General features: G+C 47.0%; 5 protein-coding genes across 7 annotated transcripts; 3 read left to right on the top strand and 2 right to left on the bottom strand.

Annotated features, from left to right (window-relative positions):
- Positions 1 to 447: 447 nt before the first annotated feature.
- Positions 448 to 1,742, top strand: LOC120906305 (transmembrane emp24 domain-containing protein 3). Its single transcript, XM_040317864.1, has 4 exons — positions 448 to 885; positions 1,053 to 1,163; positions 1,253 to 1,472; positions 1,552 to 1,742. Exons 1-4 carry the CDS (start codon positions 700 to 702, stop codon positions 1,707 to 1,709), a joined length of 675 nt encoding a protein of 224 aa, XP_040173798.1. The 5' UTR covers positions 448 to 699; the 3' UTR covers positions 1,710 to 1,742.
- A 1,911-nt stretch (positions 1,743 to 3,653) lies between these two features.
- On the bottom strand, positions 3,654 to 5,107 carry LOC120906304 (protein YIPF5 homolog). The gene is made up of 2 exons (XM_040317863.1): positions 4,936 to 5,107; positions 3,654 to 4,810 (listed from the first exon to the last, which is right to left on the bottom strand). Exon 2 carries the CDS (start codon positions 4,756 to 4,758, stop codon positions 3,874 to 3,876), a length of 885 nt encoding a protein of 294 aa, XP_040173797.1. The 5' UTR covers positions 4,759 to 4,810; positions 4,936 to 5,107; the 3' UTR covers positions 3,654 to 3,873.
- Positions 5,108 to 12,268: 7,161 nt separating this feature from the next.
- On the top strand, positions 12,269 to 13,427 carry LOC120906346 (glutathione S-transferase 1-1). Its single transcript, XM_040317939.1, has 2 exons — positions 12,269 to 12,637; positions 12,742 to 13,427. Exons 1-2 carry the CDS (start codon positions 12,503 to 12,505, stop codon positions 13,306 to 13,308), a joined length of 702 nt encoding a protein of 233 aa, XP_040173873.1. The 5' UTR covers positions 12,269 to 12,502; the 3' UTR covers positions 13,309 to 13,427.
- Positions 13,365 to 14,822, bottom strand: LOC120906345 (transmembrane protein 199). 3 transcript variants are annotated; one of them, XM_040317937.1, is made up of 3 exons: positions 14,543 to 14,822; positions 13,815 to 14,476; positions 13,365 to 13,745 (listed from the first exon to the last, which is right to left on the bottom strand). In XM_040317937.1, exons 2-3 carry the CDS (start codon positions 14,446 to 14,448, stop codon positions 13,450 to 13,452), a joined length of 930 nt encoding a protein of 309 aa, XP_040173871.1. In that variant the 5' UTR covers positions 14,449 to 14,476; positions 14,543 to 14,822; the 3' UTR covers positions 13,365 to 13,449. The 3 variants fall into 3 exon arrangements, with proteins under 3 accessions (XP_040173871.1, XP_040173869.1, XP_040173872.1); XM_040317935.1 differs by having other exon boundaries at positions 13,815 to 14,463; XM_040317938.1 differs by having other exon boundaries at positions 13,815 to 14,822.
- Positions 14,823 to 17,665: 2,843 nt separating this feature from the next.
- Positions 17,666 to 18,936, top strand: LOC120906220 (fatty acid hydroxylase domain-containing protein 2-like). The gene is made up of 3 exons (XM_040317731.1): positions 17,666 to 17,777; positions 17,867 to 18,497; positions 18,583 to 18,936. Exons 1-3 carry the CDS (start codon positions 17,678 to 17,680, stop codon positions 18,722 to 18,724), a joined length of 873 nt encoding a protein of 290 aa, XP_040173665.1. The 5' UTR covers positions 17,666 to 17,677; the 3' UTR covers positions 18,725 to 18,936.
- Positions 18,937 to 19,266: the final 330 nt, after the last annotated feature.

Below are 19,266 nucleotides of genomic sequence, written 5' to 3'. Positions count from 1 at the left end.
AACAATCGTATCGCCGTTCTAGTTCTAGCGATGCATAACTTCAATGCGAAACCATACAACAGTACAGAGGAAATGAGAAAGCTCTCCTCCAAGCGATGAAGCTCAACTTGTTGGGGTATCCCACCAACATAGAGCGCCACCAGCTTTTTCGCTATTTTTAGAATGCATGAGTCGTTTGCCGTCTGCTAAACGAAGTCTTTCTATATTCCGTTTAGGTAGAGTGCTTGAGTCGTTTAGAAGCCGTTTAGTGGTCGTTTAGTGGATTTGTGGCACTTGGGGTCTCACCAGAGTAGGCGGTCGTAGAACAACGTATATTTTGTTTTGGTACTAGACACTACGGATAAATTTAGCCGCAGGTCACAGTGCGCACGTCAGCCAGCGAAGTATCCGAGCCGGGTCGGTGTAAACGCCGTGCTAGCGCAGCCCAATCTCACACGTCACTGTTCACTGTCAAACGTCAACAGTGTTGGCATTTGTACAAACACAGCAAACATTGGAGCGAGCCGAAAGCCGTGAAAAATTATTTTTACCACTCCAGGGTTTTCGTTGCGGCCAGGGAATTCAGGCGCAAGCACACAACGAAGGTTTGCCTTTCCAGCGACAGCAGGCAAAGCACAGCGCGAACACGAAACAGGTGCCCGCCCGCCCCAGCGCAGCACAGACACGCCCGAGGAAAGCTTAACAGAAACAGCCGAAAAGATGAGCGACGGGAAATCTCACCAGCAGCAGCAAAGTCTGAGTTTAGCCATAATTGTATTGTTTGCGCTCTGCCACCAAATCCCCGTTGCGCAGTGCGTGGAGCTAACGTTCGAGCTGCCCGACAACGCGAAAGAGTGTTTCCACGAGGAGATACAGAAGAACCAGACGGCAGCGTTGGAGTTTCAGGTAAGGGCGAAAAACAGCTGCTGTGGTGCGATGATTACGTGTAACCGAGCGGGTGCCGTTCGGCGTGATCGGGCTGATCGGCGCACAATGCACGCGTTTGTTTCGCAATCTGCAAGTGCGGGAATATTACATCCGTTTCACTTACCGCTTTACCGCTCAACCTGCAGGTCGTCAGCGGCGGACGGTACGACGTGGACGTGACGCTAGAGAGTCCCACCGGGGAGGTGATCTACAGGCAAATCAAAACCCAGTTCGATTCGTACCAGTTCGTTGCTGCGGTACGTAAACCCTTTCGATCTTCGCGACTCGGTTTGTTTTCATGAGCCGCATTTTCTAACACCCTTCTCCGTTCGCCACTGCATTGCAGGCCACCGGTATCTATGTCGCCTGTTTCAGCAACGAGTTTTCTACCTTCTCGCACAAAATCGTCTACATGGACTTCCAGGTGGGCGAGGAGGCACCGCTGCCCGGGATCGAGGAGCACGCGACCGTTCTGACGCAGCTGGAAACGTCCGCGCAGGAGATACACAAGGGGCTGAACGCGATCCTTGACTACCAAACGCACCACCGGCTGCGGGAGGCACAAGGTGGGCACACATCGCTCGGGCAGTGGGCAGTGGGCATCCCCTTTACTAATTTACATTTCGTCGTTTGCTGTTTCTGCAGGTCGCAAGCGTGCGGAAGATCTGAACGAGCGTGTGCTGTGGTGGTCGCTGACCGAGACGGCCGCCATCCTGCTGATCGCGATCGGGCAGGTGCTGGTGCTGCGGAACTTCTTCTCGGAAAAGAAACCAAGCCAAATGAGCTACACGCTAATGAAATAATAAAGCCCGCGCATCAACACACGTACCCATAGACCATTTCGACCATCATTTCGTAGCGAATGAATGAAACGACGAAGCACATGGTATGCCTTTTGTGAAACTCGTGTTTTGTGAACTGCAAGAGCTAGTAGTCGCGAAAACAGGAAAGGTTGACGGTAAGCAAGTTAAAAAATATTACCTCGCAAACCCATCAACATGGACTATCTCGAATCTTTGTATACGCCAATGGTAAATGCTTCAGCGGGGGTTGCGAATTTCCAGATCGAAGAAACAGCAACCCTAAGTAGCTCGGAAAGCATGCCGTGATGCCAGAACGTAATCAATAAGTTCGGATAAAAATGTTTGCGTTTGTTTTACACCATGCTGCTATTATATATTGTGAAACTTTTGAATGACAGCTTTTGCATGCATCCATAAACTAACAGGTGTGATAGGTGTAAATTCCTAGATTAGTTGTTTTTAAACTAAAACGCAATGAAACAATTGAGATAAATTGTCGTGAAATGCTTTTGGATCGGTGAGTGCCCTGGCGCTGTACTCAGAAGCCTCAAAATTCGTAATATTAAGCGCAACATCGTTTATAAAACGATCAATAGGTATCTTCAGACGTCATCTTCAGCAGACAAAGAAAGATCTGTGTCGTCCAAGATCGGTACGGACGTAGATACAGGGTTTTTGCAGGAGTTATCATAGCTGTGGGACACTATTGACTCTTTCTTAAGTGAAATGAATTTAATGTAACGGGAATTGGACTCTACAGCATCCTTGTTGGACAAATCCAATAGGAATTTCCAAGAAGCCTGTCCAAAAAGTGTGCCATAGACTCCAATTTCCTTCATATGAAGTTCACTTCCCATAAGAAAGAGTCGAGGAAGTGTCCCACAACTAGGAGAACCCCTGGAAATCCCTGTAAATATTAAGATTCTGAAGGTACGAATTCGACTTAACGTTGAACAGTCATAACGAAAAATAGCGTCAGACCTGAACAAATTCTACTGATCGGCTCGTACTACATTGCACCAAAAACTCTTGGACTTAAGGCCTTCGAAAAACGTAAAGTTCATTGAGTTCCCGGATCATTCATGCAAAAAAAGGGTTGGAAAGAAGCGAAATGATCCTGTCACGGCACGCAGAGTCTGAATTTATATTTTCGGATGAGAAATAGTTTTTTTTCTGGAGCAACCACACAACACGCTAAACGATCAAGTGTGGGCAGCAACTAAGGAAAACATTCTCTATGTCTATGTCTCAAATTAATGTTCCTCGTTTCTCATAATACAGCTTTAGCGATGTTTTCGAAACCTCCAAAAACAACTTTGGGGTGCTATTTGTAGCGCCGAGTAAATTCCTATTGATTTTCAACGAAAAAAGAGGCAAACATTAATGTCATGCTTAGTAGAATTGAAGTTTTGGAGAAAATTGTTCACCCAGAACTATCAGAAGTTCTATCAAACAGATAATTATGTATTTCAACAGGAAGAGATGCACCCGCACAGACATCCAACAATGTTCACACCTAGTGCAAAGAGAATTTAATCAATTTCGGACGAAAACAGATTCGTCTCCTAGCACTCCTGATTTGAATCCGTTAAAGCTTTTAAAACTATTAAAACAGGAAAAATAGAAGGAAATTCCCATGGAATTTAGAGCGTGCTGCCTGTAAAAGTTTCGAAAATCGTTTACGGTAGCTGGTAAGAGTAAAGGGGGGAATGATTTGAAAAAAAAAACATGCTGTAAATAATCAGGAATAGAACTCCCAAAAACATACAGCAATCAATCCAATGTACTGCGATTTTGTTACTTTTCAGATAATTTAATTTGTATCCGAACTTATTGATCACGGTGTATTGGCCAACTTTTAAAGTGACCCGTGTGTTGGTGTGTGATAGGAAAATGTAACGTCAGCTGCACGTTACAACGTAAGCTAAATTACACTCACTCGTGTTCACTTGTAGCGATTATTATTAGTATTCTTTATTGATAACTAAAAGAAACGAGGAGGAGGGGATTTCATTGGGGATAGTTCACAACAAAAATGCTGGCTCTGTTTTGGTATGTAATGCCGGTGTGTGTGTGTGTGTGTGTGTGTGTACTTACGTAGAAATTAATTTATCAAAATCTAGATGGGCACGAGCTTTAACGGGGGGATCGTAACGATTTGGGTTTAAAATAAAACTAACATCGAAAAGATCGTGAACAGCAGCATGGCCGGGTATGCTAGCAGGTACCGCTGGTGCGGATCGCCCGTCATCAGGCAGAACATTCGACTCGAGTAGAGCGTCGCTAGCAGGATGGACAATCCGGCCAGCAGCATGCCGTAGAAGTTGTTCAGCGACGTAAACATCCCGATTATAGCGAGAAACACCACCGGCAGCATGCTGTAGCCGAGCACGCTCGCCACCCCGGACACGGTCACGTGCGATTCGACCGCGTGGCACATCAGCCAGATGAGACAGTACATCGCGAGCACGGAGATGGTGGACAGCCCGTAGATGTAGCCGAACTGTGCTTTGCTGTTCGAGATCGAGAGGCACGCGGCCAGCGTCAGACAGAACGCGATCGGTCCGGCCAGGTCCGTCTCCTTGAACAGGTACTCCGGGCTGTCCACGAGCAGGCCGGCGCCCTGGAACGGGTTCAGCACCGCGAGCGCCTTCTCCATGATGCGCCGCGGATAGATTTCCAGCTCGTCCAGCAGCGGCGGCTCGTCGAACTCGGTCGCCTCGAGGCCCATCCCCGGGCCGGCCGGTCCGCCGACCCCGACGCCATCGTCCCCGTACGCCGGTGTGAAGATGGCCGGGTTCTGGCCGTAGTGGGGCTGCTGCTGCATCATACCGTACGGGTCCGAGCGGGACATGCCGTCCGACGAGGCCGGTTGATTGCTGTACGCACCGTCCACCGGCTGGGACGGATCGTTCCAGTACACGGTGTCGTTTGGGTTGAACGTTTGAAAGTCGAGCACCTGCGCTTTGTCGCTGAAGCCGTCGTACATGTCCTGCGGCTGGCTGCCCGGATTTCCCCAGAACTGTTGCTCGTCGGCGCTGCTCGACATCCTTTGGCCGTTTTGGCTGTGTGATGCTGGAAGCAAGTGTGCAAGTGGGTCCCTACCGGGGGAGGAGGTGGCATTACTCAGGCAATCGGACAAAGACGCACACGCACGCACGCACAAGCGCGCATGCAAATGTAGACACAGGATGCAAAAGAAAAACAAACACGGCCAGGTACCTACCTTGGTGGTTCAAGCAAAAATCACGGTTTAACTATTAAACAACAGCTCCACTTCGTACAGTCGTTCTCTCGCCCGCGCCTGTTGCGATCTCGATCGAGTAGTTCTGTTGTTTTTTTGCTTACACTGTTGGCCACTGCCACACAACACAACACGCCACAGCTGTCAGATGGTTTGACAGTTTTGTCGAAGTACGGCCCCCGTTCACGGAACAGACATCCGTCATGCCGTGTAACCGTTGTGTGTGTTTCAGTCGATTGTTTTGCGGCATATTATGGAAGGGTAAGGATAGTTTTACATTTCGCTAAACGAGTTTTTCGTCAATAGCGGGGGGTTGGAATTCACAACAGTTCGCCCTTCGTCAAAAAACCACCACGTGATCTTCGATGAGTTGACCGTTGAAAGTTAATTTCAAATGGGAAAAAGTAGCCGAAAGGAAGGAAAAGGAGAAAATGTTCGACTAGATTTGGAATTATTAACCTTTAACTCTACGGCCGGATTCATACCCGCGGGTATGATTTTCATTTTTAAACAGGTATAACTTTTTTTATTGAAAAATGATAGTTACTTAATTTTTTTACGTATCTGTAGGGAATTGGGAAGTGATAGCTTTTAACTAAACTAATTAAACTAATATTTTCATAACTTTTGATGCAGAGAATATTAAAATTTGGTCTCAAGATAAAGGCACTATAGTAAGATAAGACTATAGTCTTACTAGCTGGCCCGATAAACTTAGTTATTCAAAAAAAAAATCAAATACAGTAGAACGTCGATTATCCGGGCAGCTCGGGACCGGACGGTTGCCGGTTAATCGATTTGCACGGATAATGGTCCAAGAAATGTCAAATTCATATAAAAGCTATAAAATCCACTAGTTTTAGGATTAATTCACCTTGAATCAATCGATTAATCGTTAGTAGAATATTATTTTAATCAATAACTATCCCTACCAGCATTAAACGGCTTTGAAGGCATTCAGAAGGCATCCAGCCTTAGAAGGCGAATAAAGATTTCAACCGAAACTTTCACGGCTGTAACGGGTTCTCTTCGAAATCTTTCAACTTTTTGATTCAACGAGAACAGATAGCTTGCCGCCATCTTAGCTTGTTTATATACTGGTTTGGCACCCTCACCAATGTAACTGCCAAATAGAGCAGTTACAACGCTTTTGGTTCCAAACCGAGAAAGCGTGTGTTCAAATCCTGATTTTTATGATTTTTTTCTTTGTTTATTTCTTTTTAAATTAATATTTTCTTGCTATAATTAATACAAACAAAATTTATGTGAAACAAAATAAAAATGATACCTTTTCAAAAAACATAATAATTACTCTATCTTCACCCTTGATTATCAGGATGGGGGAAATATGTATCTCATTTCTCCTTTTATTAGAGTTATCGAAATGAGTTTGATATTTTTTTTTTTTTTTTAAAGAGCAAAAAATGATTGTGTTTATTCATACACTAGAATACATCGATTGATTCAGTTCAGTTGACGAAATCTTAACTAGGTTTCCTGCCTGGTGGTGTTTACGCTAGGGGTTTGAACTTACAGCTCAAGCTTTTCTTTTGTTTGAGGAAGAAAATGAATGTTTTCCTTAATAACAGCACAGAGTGGCTATGTAAATGAAGCGTTTAGCTACTGTGAGGATAAAATCCATAATGAAATTGATAGGAGAAGAATATTTACAAAAGCTTACTACACTAACTACCCTAGCTTAACCTAACTTAATTGCGAACTAGAGTACTAAAATAAGTTCCTTATACTATCCGAATCCGAATTTATACAGGTCTGTCGAAGTCGATCTAGGATATCCTGGATCTTCTCCGTTAAAATGGGCAAACCAGTTTGTGCATGCAGTTCTGTGGTGGGGTACCGATTTGGAAAGTTCATTATTAATTTCAAAAACCTGTTTTGAATGGTTTGTAACGATTTAAAATTGGAATTTGAACATTTATGCCAAACGTTACATGCATAGGTTATCGATGGCAAAACAATCTGACTGTAAATAATCTTTTTGTTTTCCAGTGACAAACTTGATTTGCGCTTGATGAGAGGGTATAGACTCTTTAGCATCCAGGTTGCCTTGACTTTGATGTTTTGGACATGATGTTTAAAACAGAGCCGCTGATCAAAAACTACACCTAGATATCGTGCGGTGCTTGTCCATGGAATGTTAATGGGACCCATTTTAATATTTCCAGCCTTACGCTCTATTGTGGAAGTTCTAGTGCCAGTTCTGTGTGGGACTAATAGCATTTGAGTTTTGTTGGAGTTTATGTTAATTTTCCAGTCGTTCAGATACTTGACAAACGTGTCAAGGCCTCTCTGAAGTCCGGTACCAACGTGTCGTAAGGTCCTGCTTGAGCACAAGATGGCAGTGTCATCCGCGTACAAGGCCAGATCCGTGCCTGACCTCAGTGAAGGAACATCGGCCGTGTAGCAATTGTACAACAGAGGACCGATAACACTCCCCTGTGGTACACCCGCACAATTGGAATATGATTCGGATTTTTCCGAATTCACGTAAACAGCCGATGTTCGTTCACTGAGGTAGTTTTGGACCAAATGAACCAGGTAGGAAGGAAAACCCTGCAGTCTGAGTTTGTAAATGAGACCATTATGCCAAACGCTATCGAACGCCTTCTCCACGTCTAGAAGGGCTATGCCAGTGGATTTTCCACTTGTTTTGGCATTGCTAACAATCTGCATCACTCGCTGTAACTGCATGGCAGCCGACCGCTGCCTCCTGAACCCAAACTGTACGTCCGGTAGGATGTTGTTAGCAGACACGTGGGTCTCCAACCTCGTGTGAATTATCCTTTCGAATATTTTGCTAATGGCACTCAATAAAGAAATAGGACGATAACTCGATCCCGGGCATGGGTCCTTTCCAGGTTTCAGCACTGGCACTACTTTAGCAAGTTTCCACACTTTTGGAAAATATCCCAATTCAAGGCACCTGTTAAACACCCTAGTAAGCAAGATGGCAGTGCTGTAACTAACGTGTTTGAGCATAACATTGAATATGCCATCCGGTCCCGGAGCCTTGTAGCTAACACTGTATTTAATGGTTTTTAGAACTTCCCCGCAGGTGACACGGTCAATCTCTGTGGTATCCACAGGTACAGAACTTAACTCCCTGATGCTAGAATGAACAGCATCCTCAAACGGGCTTGTGAGTGGATCACTAAGCCTGTGGGCTAGCGCGAAATGAGAAGCCAAAGTTTCAGCTTTTTCACTAGGAGTGAAAGCGGAAGTAGAAGTGTTTTTAAGAATGGGGATGGGCTTCCTTTTTTCTTTCAAAACCTTTGTCATACGCCAGAAGGGCCTCGAGCATTTTGGGAAGGTACGTACCCTGTTCGCAAACTGGTTGTTCCTAACTTCAATGAGTCTGGCCTCAACCAGTTTAGCTGCTTGTCGGAATGCAGAGTAGAAGGCCTTATCTCCTGTCCTTTGAAACCTACGCCTGAAAGAGTTTTTAACGCGTATAAAACGCTTTGTCACCGCATCCAGTTCTAGAACTTTATCTCGGATGTGTACCAAGGGGACCGCGCGTATCTCGGCCTCCCTCATACAATCAACGATGCTGGAGATTGCTGCGTCGATATCCTCAACCGTAACGAGAGAGGGGGAGGCATCGATGTGCTCCCCCATGTGGTGTTCAAAACGAAGCCAGTCCGCTTCCCGATAATTTCGCTGCTGTCGTCTGATTTGTGACCCCGAGGCACTGATGCCCATCGTCACCGGTAGGTGATCAGATGAAAGTCCCGTGATAGTGGTCGGAACATCAATGCGGTTGGATATATTTGTTAAAAATATATCTATCGTTGAACTGGAATTACCTGTGTGGTACGTCGGACGAAATGGGAAAGCCACAGTGTAGGACCCCACCTGTGAGTCCTCCCACAATAGCCGCCCGTTTTTGTTGGCGCGGACGTTGCCCCATTCCTGATGACGCGCGTTCAGATCTCCAGCTATGATGAATCTAGCTGATCTACGTGTGAGGATACGGAGATCACGTTGCAGCATTTGTGTTGAACCATCAGCGTCGCGAGCCTGCTTCGGGCAGTAGACTGAGATGAAATCAATGTTGCCCTCAGCTGATGGCACTTGAATCCCAACTGCCTCAATAAGCTGTGTGTCAGGTAGGGAGAGTGTTTTGAATGCTAAAGATCGACGGATAGCAATCAACACTCCTCCTTTAGTTTGATCCAGGCGGTCAAGGCGTACTACTGTATGCTCTGGCAGAAAGAAGGATTTTTCTGGTTTCAGATGCGTTTCTGTCAGCGCAAGCAAGTCGACAGCCTCATTTCGGAGGAAGTCTATTAGCTCTAATCGTTTAGGTAGGACAGAGCAAGCATTCCATGTTGCGCACTTGATCATCTTAAAGATGGCTCGTGATGAATTCGACCATTTTCATAAGAATTTGATCTGGTGGGCACATCTTCGAGATGCGCTTAAATTCCACCCACAGGCGGACAATATCGCTGAATTGCGATTTTACTTCTTCTTCGCCCTCAGCATCAAGTCGAGATCGAAGATCATTCAGTTTGTCCTGTGCTGGTTGACGGTGGATCTTTCTTGGAGCTGGATGAGGCCCACTGGTGGAGACGATGGACTGTTGTCTCATGTCATGATGTTGAAACAGCTCACCATGCTCTGCCGTTTCCATCGTCACAACCTCTGAGAGCGGTTGTTGTTGATGCTGCTGCGCTTGATGTTGATGTTGTCGCTGTTGCCGCTGGTTTCGTTGACCTTGTGGGTGCTGGGGCGGTTGTAGCTGTTGTTGCTGCTGCTGCGACCGTTGCTGTTGCTGCTGCGGCTGTTGCTGCTGCTGCTGCTGCTGCTGCTGCTGCTGCTGCTGCTGCTGCTGCTGCTGCTGCTGCTGCTGCTGCTGCTGCTGCTGCTGCTGCTGCTGCTGCTGCTGCTGTTGCTGCTGCTGCTGCTGATGCTGCCGCTGCTGCTGTTGGAATTTTGCTGCGGCTGCTGATGTGTCTGGGGCCGATTGACCTGTTGCTGCCGGTTGGGACAACCAGGACAGGAGCAAAAATGCTGGCCTGTAGGACGGTGGTTTTGTCCAACCCAGTTTAATGGTTGTTCCCATGACGATCTGGTTGGAATTGGCGCAGGAATAAAGCGCTTTGGTGTTGACGCTGTCAAGTTGCGTTTTTGCAGATAAAGTATTCTGGTTGAGCAATTTCTATTGTAAGGACTGTGGTTTCCCTGACAGTTTGCACATGTTTGTTCACCACCCAGTTCTTTATCACACTGACGTGTCCGGTGATTTCCAGCGCATTTCGCACAACGTGGCGTCATGGCGCAATGTTTTGAGGCATGTCCGAAGTGCAGACAATTTAGGCATTGCATTACCTCAGATTGTTTGGGCTGGAATCGCTCCCATTTTACATTTGTGTAGTTTAAGTGGGAGATTTTTTGTAGCTCCTCAAGAGATGTAGCGCCTTTTGGGAAGGAGACAACAAATAGTTTGGATGATAAGCCACGACTTTCGCCCACTTTCAGCTCACGTACTTGCGATGGCAATAGTTCTAGGTTCCGTAGCATTTCGGAAACATGGTCTTCGGAACCAAATCGAAGTCCTTTCAGCACAACTTGATAGGGTTTGTCTGCCTTAAAGTCATGGGAGTAATATTCCCGTTGAAATTTGGCCAACTCCAATTTGATCGCCTGATGATCGGCTCTAGTGGCACAATTGATGCGACAGGTGTTTCCTGCCGTGAAGTTGAAGGATGCATTTATGGTTCCCTTCTGTGTAGCCGAACAAAGAGAAGCATAATTTTCTTCATTTAATCCAGACACCACAATGGGTGGGATTTTTTCTTTGCGAGTGATTTGTTCTCCCGCAGTATTTGGTGCAACAGCACCATCCATTGCTGTATTAACAGCTCCGTCGTCGGCAAAAGCCGGCGTAATAATCACCGCACCCTTCTTCTTCGAATTCATGGGTGTAGCTTCCAGCAGCTCTCCTTCACGCTTCCTCGCAGGCATGGCTGCACTCTCCTCGTTCGCGCTCGAGAGAGAAAGAGATGCCTCTTTCAGAGAGGCGAGATAATTCGGAGGTTTCTTTATCCTCTTCTTTTTCACACCGCGTTCTGCCTTATACGGCACCATATACCAATTTTGCATCTATACATGTATTGGCGTGGAACTACCACACACAATACGATCAAACTGTGTTTCACTGGAAATCGTTCTTACAACTGAGATTGTCGCGAGCTCAAAAAACACGTCCGAACTGGACGACAGCTCCGTTGCGACTGAAATGAGTTTGATATATTAACACCTTTCAACGGGTTGGTCTTTAACAACCGAATAATGCAGACCATATTTAATAAAGTGAAATAGCTCAGAGCTTAACGCAAGAGAACATAACACGTAAATCGTGCTATCGAATCTCACGCACATATCTGGGAACACTACAACAGCGCAGTGCTGAAGACGCTTGTAAGGTTTTCTTTTGACAGTTGCAATTTCAAGTTTCAAATTAAAAGCGAAATTTTTCATTGACATATTTCAAAGGCATTTAATTACTGCTAAATGCACTGCTGATCGCCTTCAATTCGTCGGCGATTACAAGGCGATTAGAAGGCATTTAACGGAAATTTGCGGGTAGGGATAGGTTTAACAACTGTTCATGAACAAAAATGAATTTCGAAAATACCACTAGACAGTACAAAGCTACACAACAAGTAGGGATTAAACACCACCTCAAAAATAAATGGAAAAAGGAATGAAAATTAATGGAAAGCATTAAAATACTTTCAATGTATTTTACAAAAATAAACAGCCTTAAAACTCCATTTAAAAGGCAAGTTGTCAAACTTAAAATATATTTAAAAATAGTAAACGAGATTTAAAAGATCCCATTTCTAAAGTAAATATAACTAATGTCCGTAAATGTGTACCAAATTTTAAATTTTGAGATTTTCAATGCAACAAAAGTTATTGAAGTTTTGGTTATAGAAAGAATAGTTTCCCATACAAAATGTATACGATACCCGGGTATGCTGGTCGCACAGATGAAGGTGTAAATTTAATCATTAAGACAACTGGTAATATACATTTTGTTGGATAAATGCGATGGCCCAACAGTGATCGATTGCTTTCAGTCACCCATTTCCTGTCTGGTGGTACCTTAAATCCTTACCTGAAATCGATTCGCGAAGCCATTGAGCAAAGCGCTCTCGTGAATATATTTTACGTGTAATGTTGAATATTTAAATCAGACGCCCTGCAGCTTAGCTGCACCTTACGCATACTGCGAAAACAATTACACAGGCAAAGCAGCTCACTAACACAAGGCTAATCGGTGTCGTTAAAAATACATTCCCACTACACCGTGCACCGCGCGTTACTTTCACTACCGTTCTGGAAGCGAGTTTCAGCTCCGAACCGGTTCTGCCTACATCACTTGCCGTCCCGTCCTATATTGCATACTTTCAGTTTGCTTCCGCCCAAGCGAGCTGCACATTTTCGCACCGAAAGTCGAACAGTTTGGTCGAGTGTTTGCATTATATCCCGGTAGCAAGACAAACTAGTGGTCTTAATGAAGCTGTACGCTGTTTCCGATGGCCCACCGTCCCTGGCCGTCCGTATGGCCCTGGAAGCGCTCAACATACCGTACGAGCACGTCAGCGTCGATTACGGCAAGGCGGAACATCTTACCGAGGAGTACGAGAAGGTACGGCGAGATGAAAAATGGCTTCCGACGATCCCAACAAACGATTCAAACGTTATTTCTTCTCTTCTCCTACCCACCCGCCCCAATCCCCATCGTTGTTCTAGATGAATCCGCAAAAGGAAATTCCCGTGCTGGACGATGACGGGTTCTTCCTGAGCGAAAGCAATGCCATCCTGCAGTACCTGTGCGAAAAGTACGCACCGACCAGCGACCTCTACCCGAACGACCCGAAGGACCGTGCGCTCGTGAACCATCGTCTGTGCTTTAACCTGGCCTTTCTCTATCCGCAAATATCCGCCTACGTAATGGCGCCGATCTTCTTCGACTACGAGCGCACCGCGATCGGCCTGAAGAAGCTGCACCTCGCCCTGGCTGCCTTCGAAACGTATCTGCAGCGCACCGGGACTAGGTACGCGGCGGGCAGCGGGCTGACGATTGCCGACTTTCCGCTCGTCACCTCCGTGATGTGCCTGGAGGCGATCGGGTTCGGGCTGGGCGAACGGTACCCGAAGGTGCAGGCGTGGTACGACGGGTTCAAGCAGGCCCACCCGTCGCTGTGGGCGATTGCGGCCAAGGGCATGGAGGAGATTGCCGAGTTCGAGAAGAACCCCCCGGACCTGACCGGCATGGTGCACCCGATCCATCCGATCCGGAAGCCGGCAGCGAAATAACAACAACAAAAAGAAGAAGCTTTCTCTCATCATGCTTGATAAGAACATGGGTGAACTGTGTGGGGTGAATATGCATTTTTTATCAATATTTGTTTTCCAATAAACAACTATCACACACACGCGCGCGCACACGAACACACTTCATTCCTGGTGCTGTTTGCCGGTTAATCGCGGCCCGTTCGGGGTGGTGGCGGGACCTTCCTTCGTGATACGGGCGGGCGGCGGTGGTAGCTCGTACTCCTCGTTCAGCTTCTTCGCGAGGAAGTAAATTTCGGCCAGCGCGATGATGAGCGCAATGATGATGCCCAGCAGCAGGCGGAAGCCAAAATCTAGCTGCCCGATGAGCAGCTCGATCCCGATGAAGCCAAACGCGAACCCAGCCGCAACGGAAAATAGAAATTGGGCGACCGCTATCAGGTGCCGGTTGATTTGTTTCACTAGAAAGAGCGAGAAAGATAATAATAATAATAATAATAATTCACTTCGTTCATCCGCCGGGCACTCACTCTGATAGCTTATCGTTTCCTCCGGCATGTGCTTGCGGATGCTGTCCACGTTCTTCGTCATCCGATGATACTCCCGGTCCTCCTGCTCCTTGCGCAGCCGCTGGCAGCGTGCCTCCAGCTCGGGGTTGCGCTCGCAGATCGGATTTTCGGGCAGCTTTAGCCGGCACCCGGCCAGCAGCGCGTGCAGGTACGGTACGGTCGGGTCGGTTTGGCGCAGATCGCGCATCGCCCCGTACAACCACTTCAGATCGGCTAGGTTCAGCGTGATGTTGCCCTTGTTCGGCTGCACCGTTTCGTCGTCTTCCGCTGCCAGCAGCTCGACCGTTCCGAACTCGGGCCCCTGTTCCTTCAGTGATGCCGCCACCATGTGACCGATGATGGTTTGCTCCTGCTCGGTAAAATCAATACTCGACCCCGTTTGCGCCTCATTGCCCGGGGAGCTGCTGCCCGGTTGGTTGACTGTTTTTGTGGCCCGCTTGCCGGGATTGAATGTGCTGTGGATGTCCCGCACGGCTGCGGGTGTTGATGGCGATGCCACCGACAGTTTGGTGCCGATGAACTTGCGCAATTCCTTCGTCGGTACGATCCTGACCGTGGGATCCACAATCGGCAGCCGGTTCAGTGTGTCACTCATGTTTGTTCCTTTTTTCTGTGTTATTGCTCTAAAGGTAAGTATTTATTATAGCGGGGTTTCTTTCGGGGGTTTGCCAGTGCAATACTCAACACACCTTGCAGTAATTGTGCTCACTAGTATCAGGGCTCATGTGACCACTCGCGGGGCGTTCGTACGGCGGATGTTTCATCAGCCAAAACAAAAATTATCCAATAAAACACGAGTCACATCACCCATGCGCTGACTGGGTAAAGAAGGAGCAACCACGTGTGATACAGAAATACGCTTTAAAATTATTATACTACTGTTTGGTTACTCATTTTCTAACTCTGATTTGGTTTTGTGTGCTTGAAGTGATGTTCCAATTATTTGTATGGCGAACAGAGGAGAGGGAGAAAAAAACACACAACAAAAAGCTGACAGCTTCGGATGGGAAACGACAGTGGTTGTCATTTGATTGGGGTTTAAAAATTTGAAACAGTCGTTGCATAGCTTGTCGCACGTAGAAGATAATCAGCCGTACCGGTGAACTCGTTCGTCGGAAAACATTCGTCGCTCATGAGTGGACAGGGTTGTACCAGTAGGTTGAGCAGTACAAAACCTAGACGGTTTCCAATTTTTTATCTAGAGGGCTATGAAATGAGTGAAAATGAGCGTCGCGGCGAACGTTCCTGGGAACGAACGAGCTCACCGGTACGGCTGATTGAAGAATGAATTTTTCGAATAGATAGGATTTTTTAATAACTGAACTAGTGATGGGTTTCTTATTCTTCTTCTTCTTTGGCACAACAACCGCTGAATAGTCAAGTCCTGCGTATGGAGGCACGGTTCATTCGGGTCTTGAACCCATGACGGGCATGTTGTTAAGTCGTACGAGTTGATGACTGTACCACCAGACCGGCCAAGTGATGGGTTTAGTTGGCAAAAATCCGGAACCGACTCAAGAAGGTCGGTCTCAACCTAGCATTATCCGGAGCCGTTCGGAATCGTGTGGAGCCGTCCGAAATTGCTGATGTCGAAGTAGTCTGGCGTCGGCCTACGATAGAAAGGCCTGTATACGAAGTGCACGCGCCAAGTAAAAATAACACACACACACACACACACACACACACACACACACACACACACACACACACACACACACACACACACACACACACACACACACACACACACACACACACACACACACACACACACACACACACACAAACACACACACACACACACACACAAACACACACAACGAATTGAAATCCCTGATCACAAGACTATTACACCAAATGACTTGACAAATGACCAAATGATTGACTTCGATCGACTTCGGACGACTTCGGACAACTCCGATTCCGGGCGGAACTATTGGTTCCCATTTTAGCAGAGTCGGAATCGGACTAACAGCAGTCGGAGTCGGATCGGATTCGTGGGTGCGCTCCAGAGAGCTGAATTGAACCTGCGTGTATACATGAAGAGTGATCTCCGCAAAGCAACTATGTGAAATTTGGCACTCCAATACTCAACTGTTCCATACCGCACAGTGTCTTTCAACTGTTTACCATCGTGTTACTTTAAGAACTGTTGGAGTTACTCAAGCAGACCATGGTTCAAGAATTAATGCCAGGAAGAAACCAAACATCGTAACCATCATATGATGGAGTTTTTGAAGTTCAGGATTTCGGTGCTCATATCCGTGAAAAGAAAACAAGCTGGGAAAGCCGCTTTGGTGGTCCATTCAATAGATTCCTCGGCTTCTACAAGTCCGGACAGAATCTATTCCCAGCCGGGGCCATCCCCGCCTTGATGGCAATGACTTTTGACAATCCATCTTCGTGGAATTGAAATTCTCGGAATCCTATATAGCATTGATCTTCTTCCAACCTGTGTGTGGACCTGTGGTGTTAACAGATGTGGTCCGCTAAAGATTTTTTTTTTGAAAAAGATAAGCTTATTCCTATGCAAATGGTGCATTATTTTCCCCACAATCAAGATTAAGTTTTCAACAGGAATGTTTAAAATAAAATTAAAACATATTTTTAATTAAAAAATTGAACTAAGTTTAAAAAATGGATGCCCTCGATGGATGTGGGCCGCGCCAAATGCATTTTCAAATCCAAGTAGTCCGCGATCCTAAAAAGGCAGGAGAGCACTGCTGTATAGGCCTTCATTAAGAAGAAGCAAATTAATAAGAAGAAGAAGAATAATAATAAGAAGAAATATATCCCCTTAAAGATATGATATTCTGCTTCTGTTTTATGCCAAATCCCTATTCGATTGGATGTCTCCTCCCCGAGTCAAGTACACCTATCATCTATTTCTTGAGTCGTTTGTTTGTTGGTGTCACGTTTTATCAAACGCTCAACCAAAACACGACCACACGGTGTGTGAGAAAGCTGACGGCTGTGGTTGCGATTGATACAAAACCGATGACTCACAGTGAGTGTGACAATTAGTGAAAAACGAGCTTTGCAAAACTCTACCATTGGTATCTCGCCCTTTGCCCGTCAAACATACCTTTCCTCCTTCCTCTTCATCCCACCCATATCTCGGAGCCTAATATAATGAGGTAATAATGTGGCGGGCTAATCAACCGATTTGTCTAAATTCCACCAACCAAATCGTATGCACCAGCCAATTTCTCCATCGGTATCTCGGTCGGTGTGGCAACTGGAACGGGCTGGGGTATCTTTATATCTGGCGCTATCTTTGTGTAGTTTTATCGACATTCCGTGTCAGCGGAGTGGTACAAATCCGAAGGTCCCTGGGCCCGCCGGAACTAACCCCTTGCAAGACCCCGGGTGAGATTACGCAAGCTAACAACAACTGTGGCCCGATTGGAAGGAACCTGCGTCGCTAGGCCAGTGTACCAACAAACTATGTACTAAAGGCTTTGCTTCTGACCGCTCTGAACACCTTCCCACCATCCCTACTCCTCAGTAAGGCTGGAAACTTCTAAATCATGCTTCGGGATCGAAATATAGATAAATTTAACCGCACGTTATCTTATCGTAAAGCCGTCCGGCCGGGTAAAGCGGGCGGGTTTGTGTTTCCAATTTTTTTGCGGCATCTTTACCCTACATCGCCGGCACATCGGTTTTATCCGAAATTTACCCCTTTCTTACCACCCCACCTTCTCCCCCTTCCCTCATCCCCTCTCTAACTCTATGGTATCTCTCTAACCGAAAATTGGGGATGAAAAATGGCGCGTTCCGGCACGGACCTGGCGCAGTGTAATGTCGACCGCTGAAACGTGATGGCGCTCGTGGCACGCGTGATGGAACCGATCGTCGAAACCCGCGCCCTGATTGGGTCGGCGGTGGAGCAACGGTGGAACGCACTGCTGGACGTCATCGGTACGTTTCGCATTTCGCAAGTCACCGGGAGCGCACTAATCGAGCCCAGCGTGCGGTGTTGTTTTGTGCTTTTGCTTTTTATTGCCCAGGTGACGATCCCGATTTTCTCTACACGTGGGGACTGACCGTGTATGTGCACTCGTTTTTCTGGATCGTCGGCGGGCTGTTTGTGCTGATGGATCTGACCAACCGGCCGGTGTTCCTGCGCCGCTACAAGACGCAACCGGGCAAGAATGAGCCGATCGCCTGGCCGGATTTGCTGCGTGTCATGCGGACCATCCTCTTCAATCAAACGGTTGTCGGCATACCGCTGACGCTTGTCGGCTACCACGCAACAATCAAGGGCAGCGTGCCGGACGTCCGCACCCTGCCGCCGGTTGACGTGATCGTGCGCGATCTGCTGGTGTGTGTGTTTTTTGCCGAGGTCGGGTTCTACTATGTGCATCGCTTCCTGCACATTAAGCCACTGTACCGGCTGGTGCACAAGAAGCACCACGAATGGACGGCCCCGTTCGCCTGGACCGCGATGTACTGCCATCCGATCGAGCACATCATCAGCAACATGGTGCCGCCAATGATCGGCATACAGCTGATGAAGGCGCACGTCTTCACTACCGCGATTTGGTTCCCGCTCGTCATTTTCAACACGATACGCGACCATTGCGGCTATCATTTGCCATTCTTTCCCAGCTCCGAGTACCATGATTACCATCATGCGAAGTAAGTGCTGCGGGCGTGCTGCTAGAAACAAAAGTGTTGATGTGTTTTCTTTTCGTTCTTCTTCTCCTTTTTTGCCGTCTTACAGATTCACGGAGTGCTTCGGGACGTTCGGGTACCTCGACTGGCTGCACGGGACGGACACCAAGTTTCGGAAGTCGAAGCAACACCAGCGCCACCGGACACTGTGGGGCATCAAGTCGGCACGGGAGCTGTTCCCGGACAGTTGAGTCTCCCCGCCTTCCGGCAAGAACCACAACCACATACACAGCACCGTCTGCCCTCTACTCTACACCCAAGTGCCTAGCAATGATAAGTATCGAATAAATACGTTTGTAAGCTGAGATATCCTGCTGTGAATAGTAACGTTTCAATTTCGTTTGAATTACGGAAACGCAATGGCGAAATAGGAATTTCGCCACAATTCGGTCGGTGTACCAGCCATGCGCCGGGAGGCTCTTATCAATCGCGCATGTTAATTTAAATCAAACCGTTAATCCAACATGGGCTTGCGCTCCTTTTGCGTGCGGAGGCATCGTTGTGCAATAGAGTTTTGCTGCTATCGTTGCGATAGTACCAGATTATTGTGGATTAGAAAACGGAGGGCTTTTATTAGATTCTCTGCCAATATTTCGATCGCTTCCAGTGGACCATGGAACGTTTAGTGTCAGAGTGAGCCTAGATAGGTCGTGAAGAATTCTGGTACATTCTTTTTCGGTGATCATCGCGAATCGATTCAACAAGTCATACCACTTTGCGTGATGTAATTCCT

This window comes from Anopheles arabiensis, chromosome X (assembly GCF_016920715.1).
Source record: "Anopheles arabiensis isolate DONGOLA chromosome X, AaraD3, whole genome shotgun sequence".
NCBI classification, from domain to species: Eukaryota; Metazoa; Arthropoda; class Insecta; order Diptera; family Culicidae; genus Anopheles; species Anopheles arabiensis.
This window is presented reverse-complemented; position numbering and strand designations above follow the sequence as displayed.

Excerpts from the sequence above, each read along its gene's own strand:
- LOC120906305 (XM_040317864.1), top strand. The coding sequence starts at position 700 with ATGAGCGACGGGAAATCTCACCAGCAGCAGCAAAGTCTGAGTTTAGCC. Across the intron at positions 1,164-1,252 it reads CGTACCAGTTCGTTGCTGCG|GCCACCGGTATCTATGTCGC; the intron begins GTACGTAAACCC and ends ACTGCATTGCAG. Across the intron at positions 1,473-1,551 it reads CCGGCTGCGGGAGGCACAAG|GTCGCAAGCGTGCGGAAGAT; the intron begins GTGGGCACACAT and ends CTGTTTCTGCAG.
- LOC120906304 (XM_040317863.1), bottom strand. The coding sequence starts at position 4,758 with ATGTCGAGCAGCGCCGACGAGCAACAGTTCTGGGGAAATCCGGGCAGC.
- LOC120906346 (XM_040317939.1), top strand. The coding sequence starts at position 12,503 with ATGAAGCTGTACGCTGTTTCCGATGGCCCACCGTCCCTGGCCGTCCGT. Across the intron at positions 12,638-12,741 it reads TTACCGAGGAGTACGAGAAG|ATGAATCCGCAAAAGGAAAT; the intron begins GTACGGCGAGAT and ends TCGTTGTTCTAG.
- LOC120906345 (XM_040317935.1), bottom strand. The coding sequence starts at position 14,617 with ATGAAACATCCGCCGTACGAACGCCCCGCGAGTGGTCACATGAGCCCT. Across the intron at positions 14,464-14,542 it reads GTGAGCACAATTACTGCAAG|AAAAAAGGAACAAACATGAG; the intron begins GTGTGTTGAGTA and ends GCAATAACACAG. Across the intron at positions 13,746-13,814 it reads GGAAACGATAAGCTATCAGA|TGAAACAAATCAACCGGCAC; the intron begins GTGAGTGCCCGG and ends CGCTCTTTCTAG.
- LOC120906220 (XM_040317731.1), top strand. The coding sequence starts at position 17,678 with ATGGCGCTCGTGGCACGCGTGATGGAACCGATCGTCGAAACCCGCGCC. Across the intron at positions 17,778-17,866 it reads CGCACTGCTGGACGTCATCG|GTGACGATCCCGATTTTCTC; the intron begins GTACGTTTCGCA and ends TTTATTGCCCAG. Across the intron at positions 18,498-18,582 it reads CATGATTACCATCATGCGAA|ATTCACGGAGTGCTTCGGGA; the intron begins GTAAGTGCTGCG and ends GCCGTCTTACAG.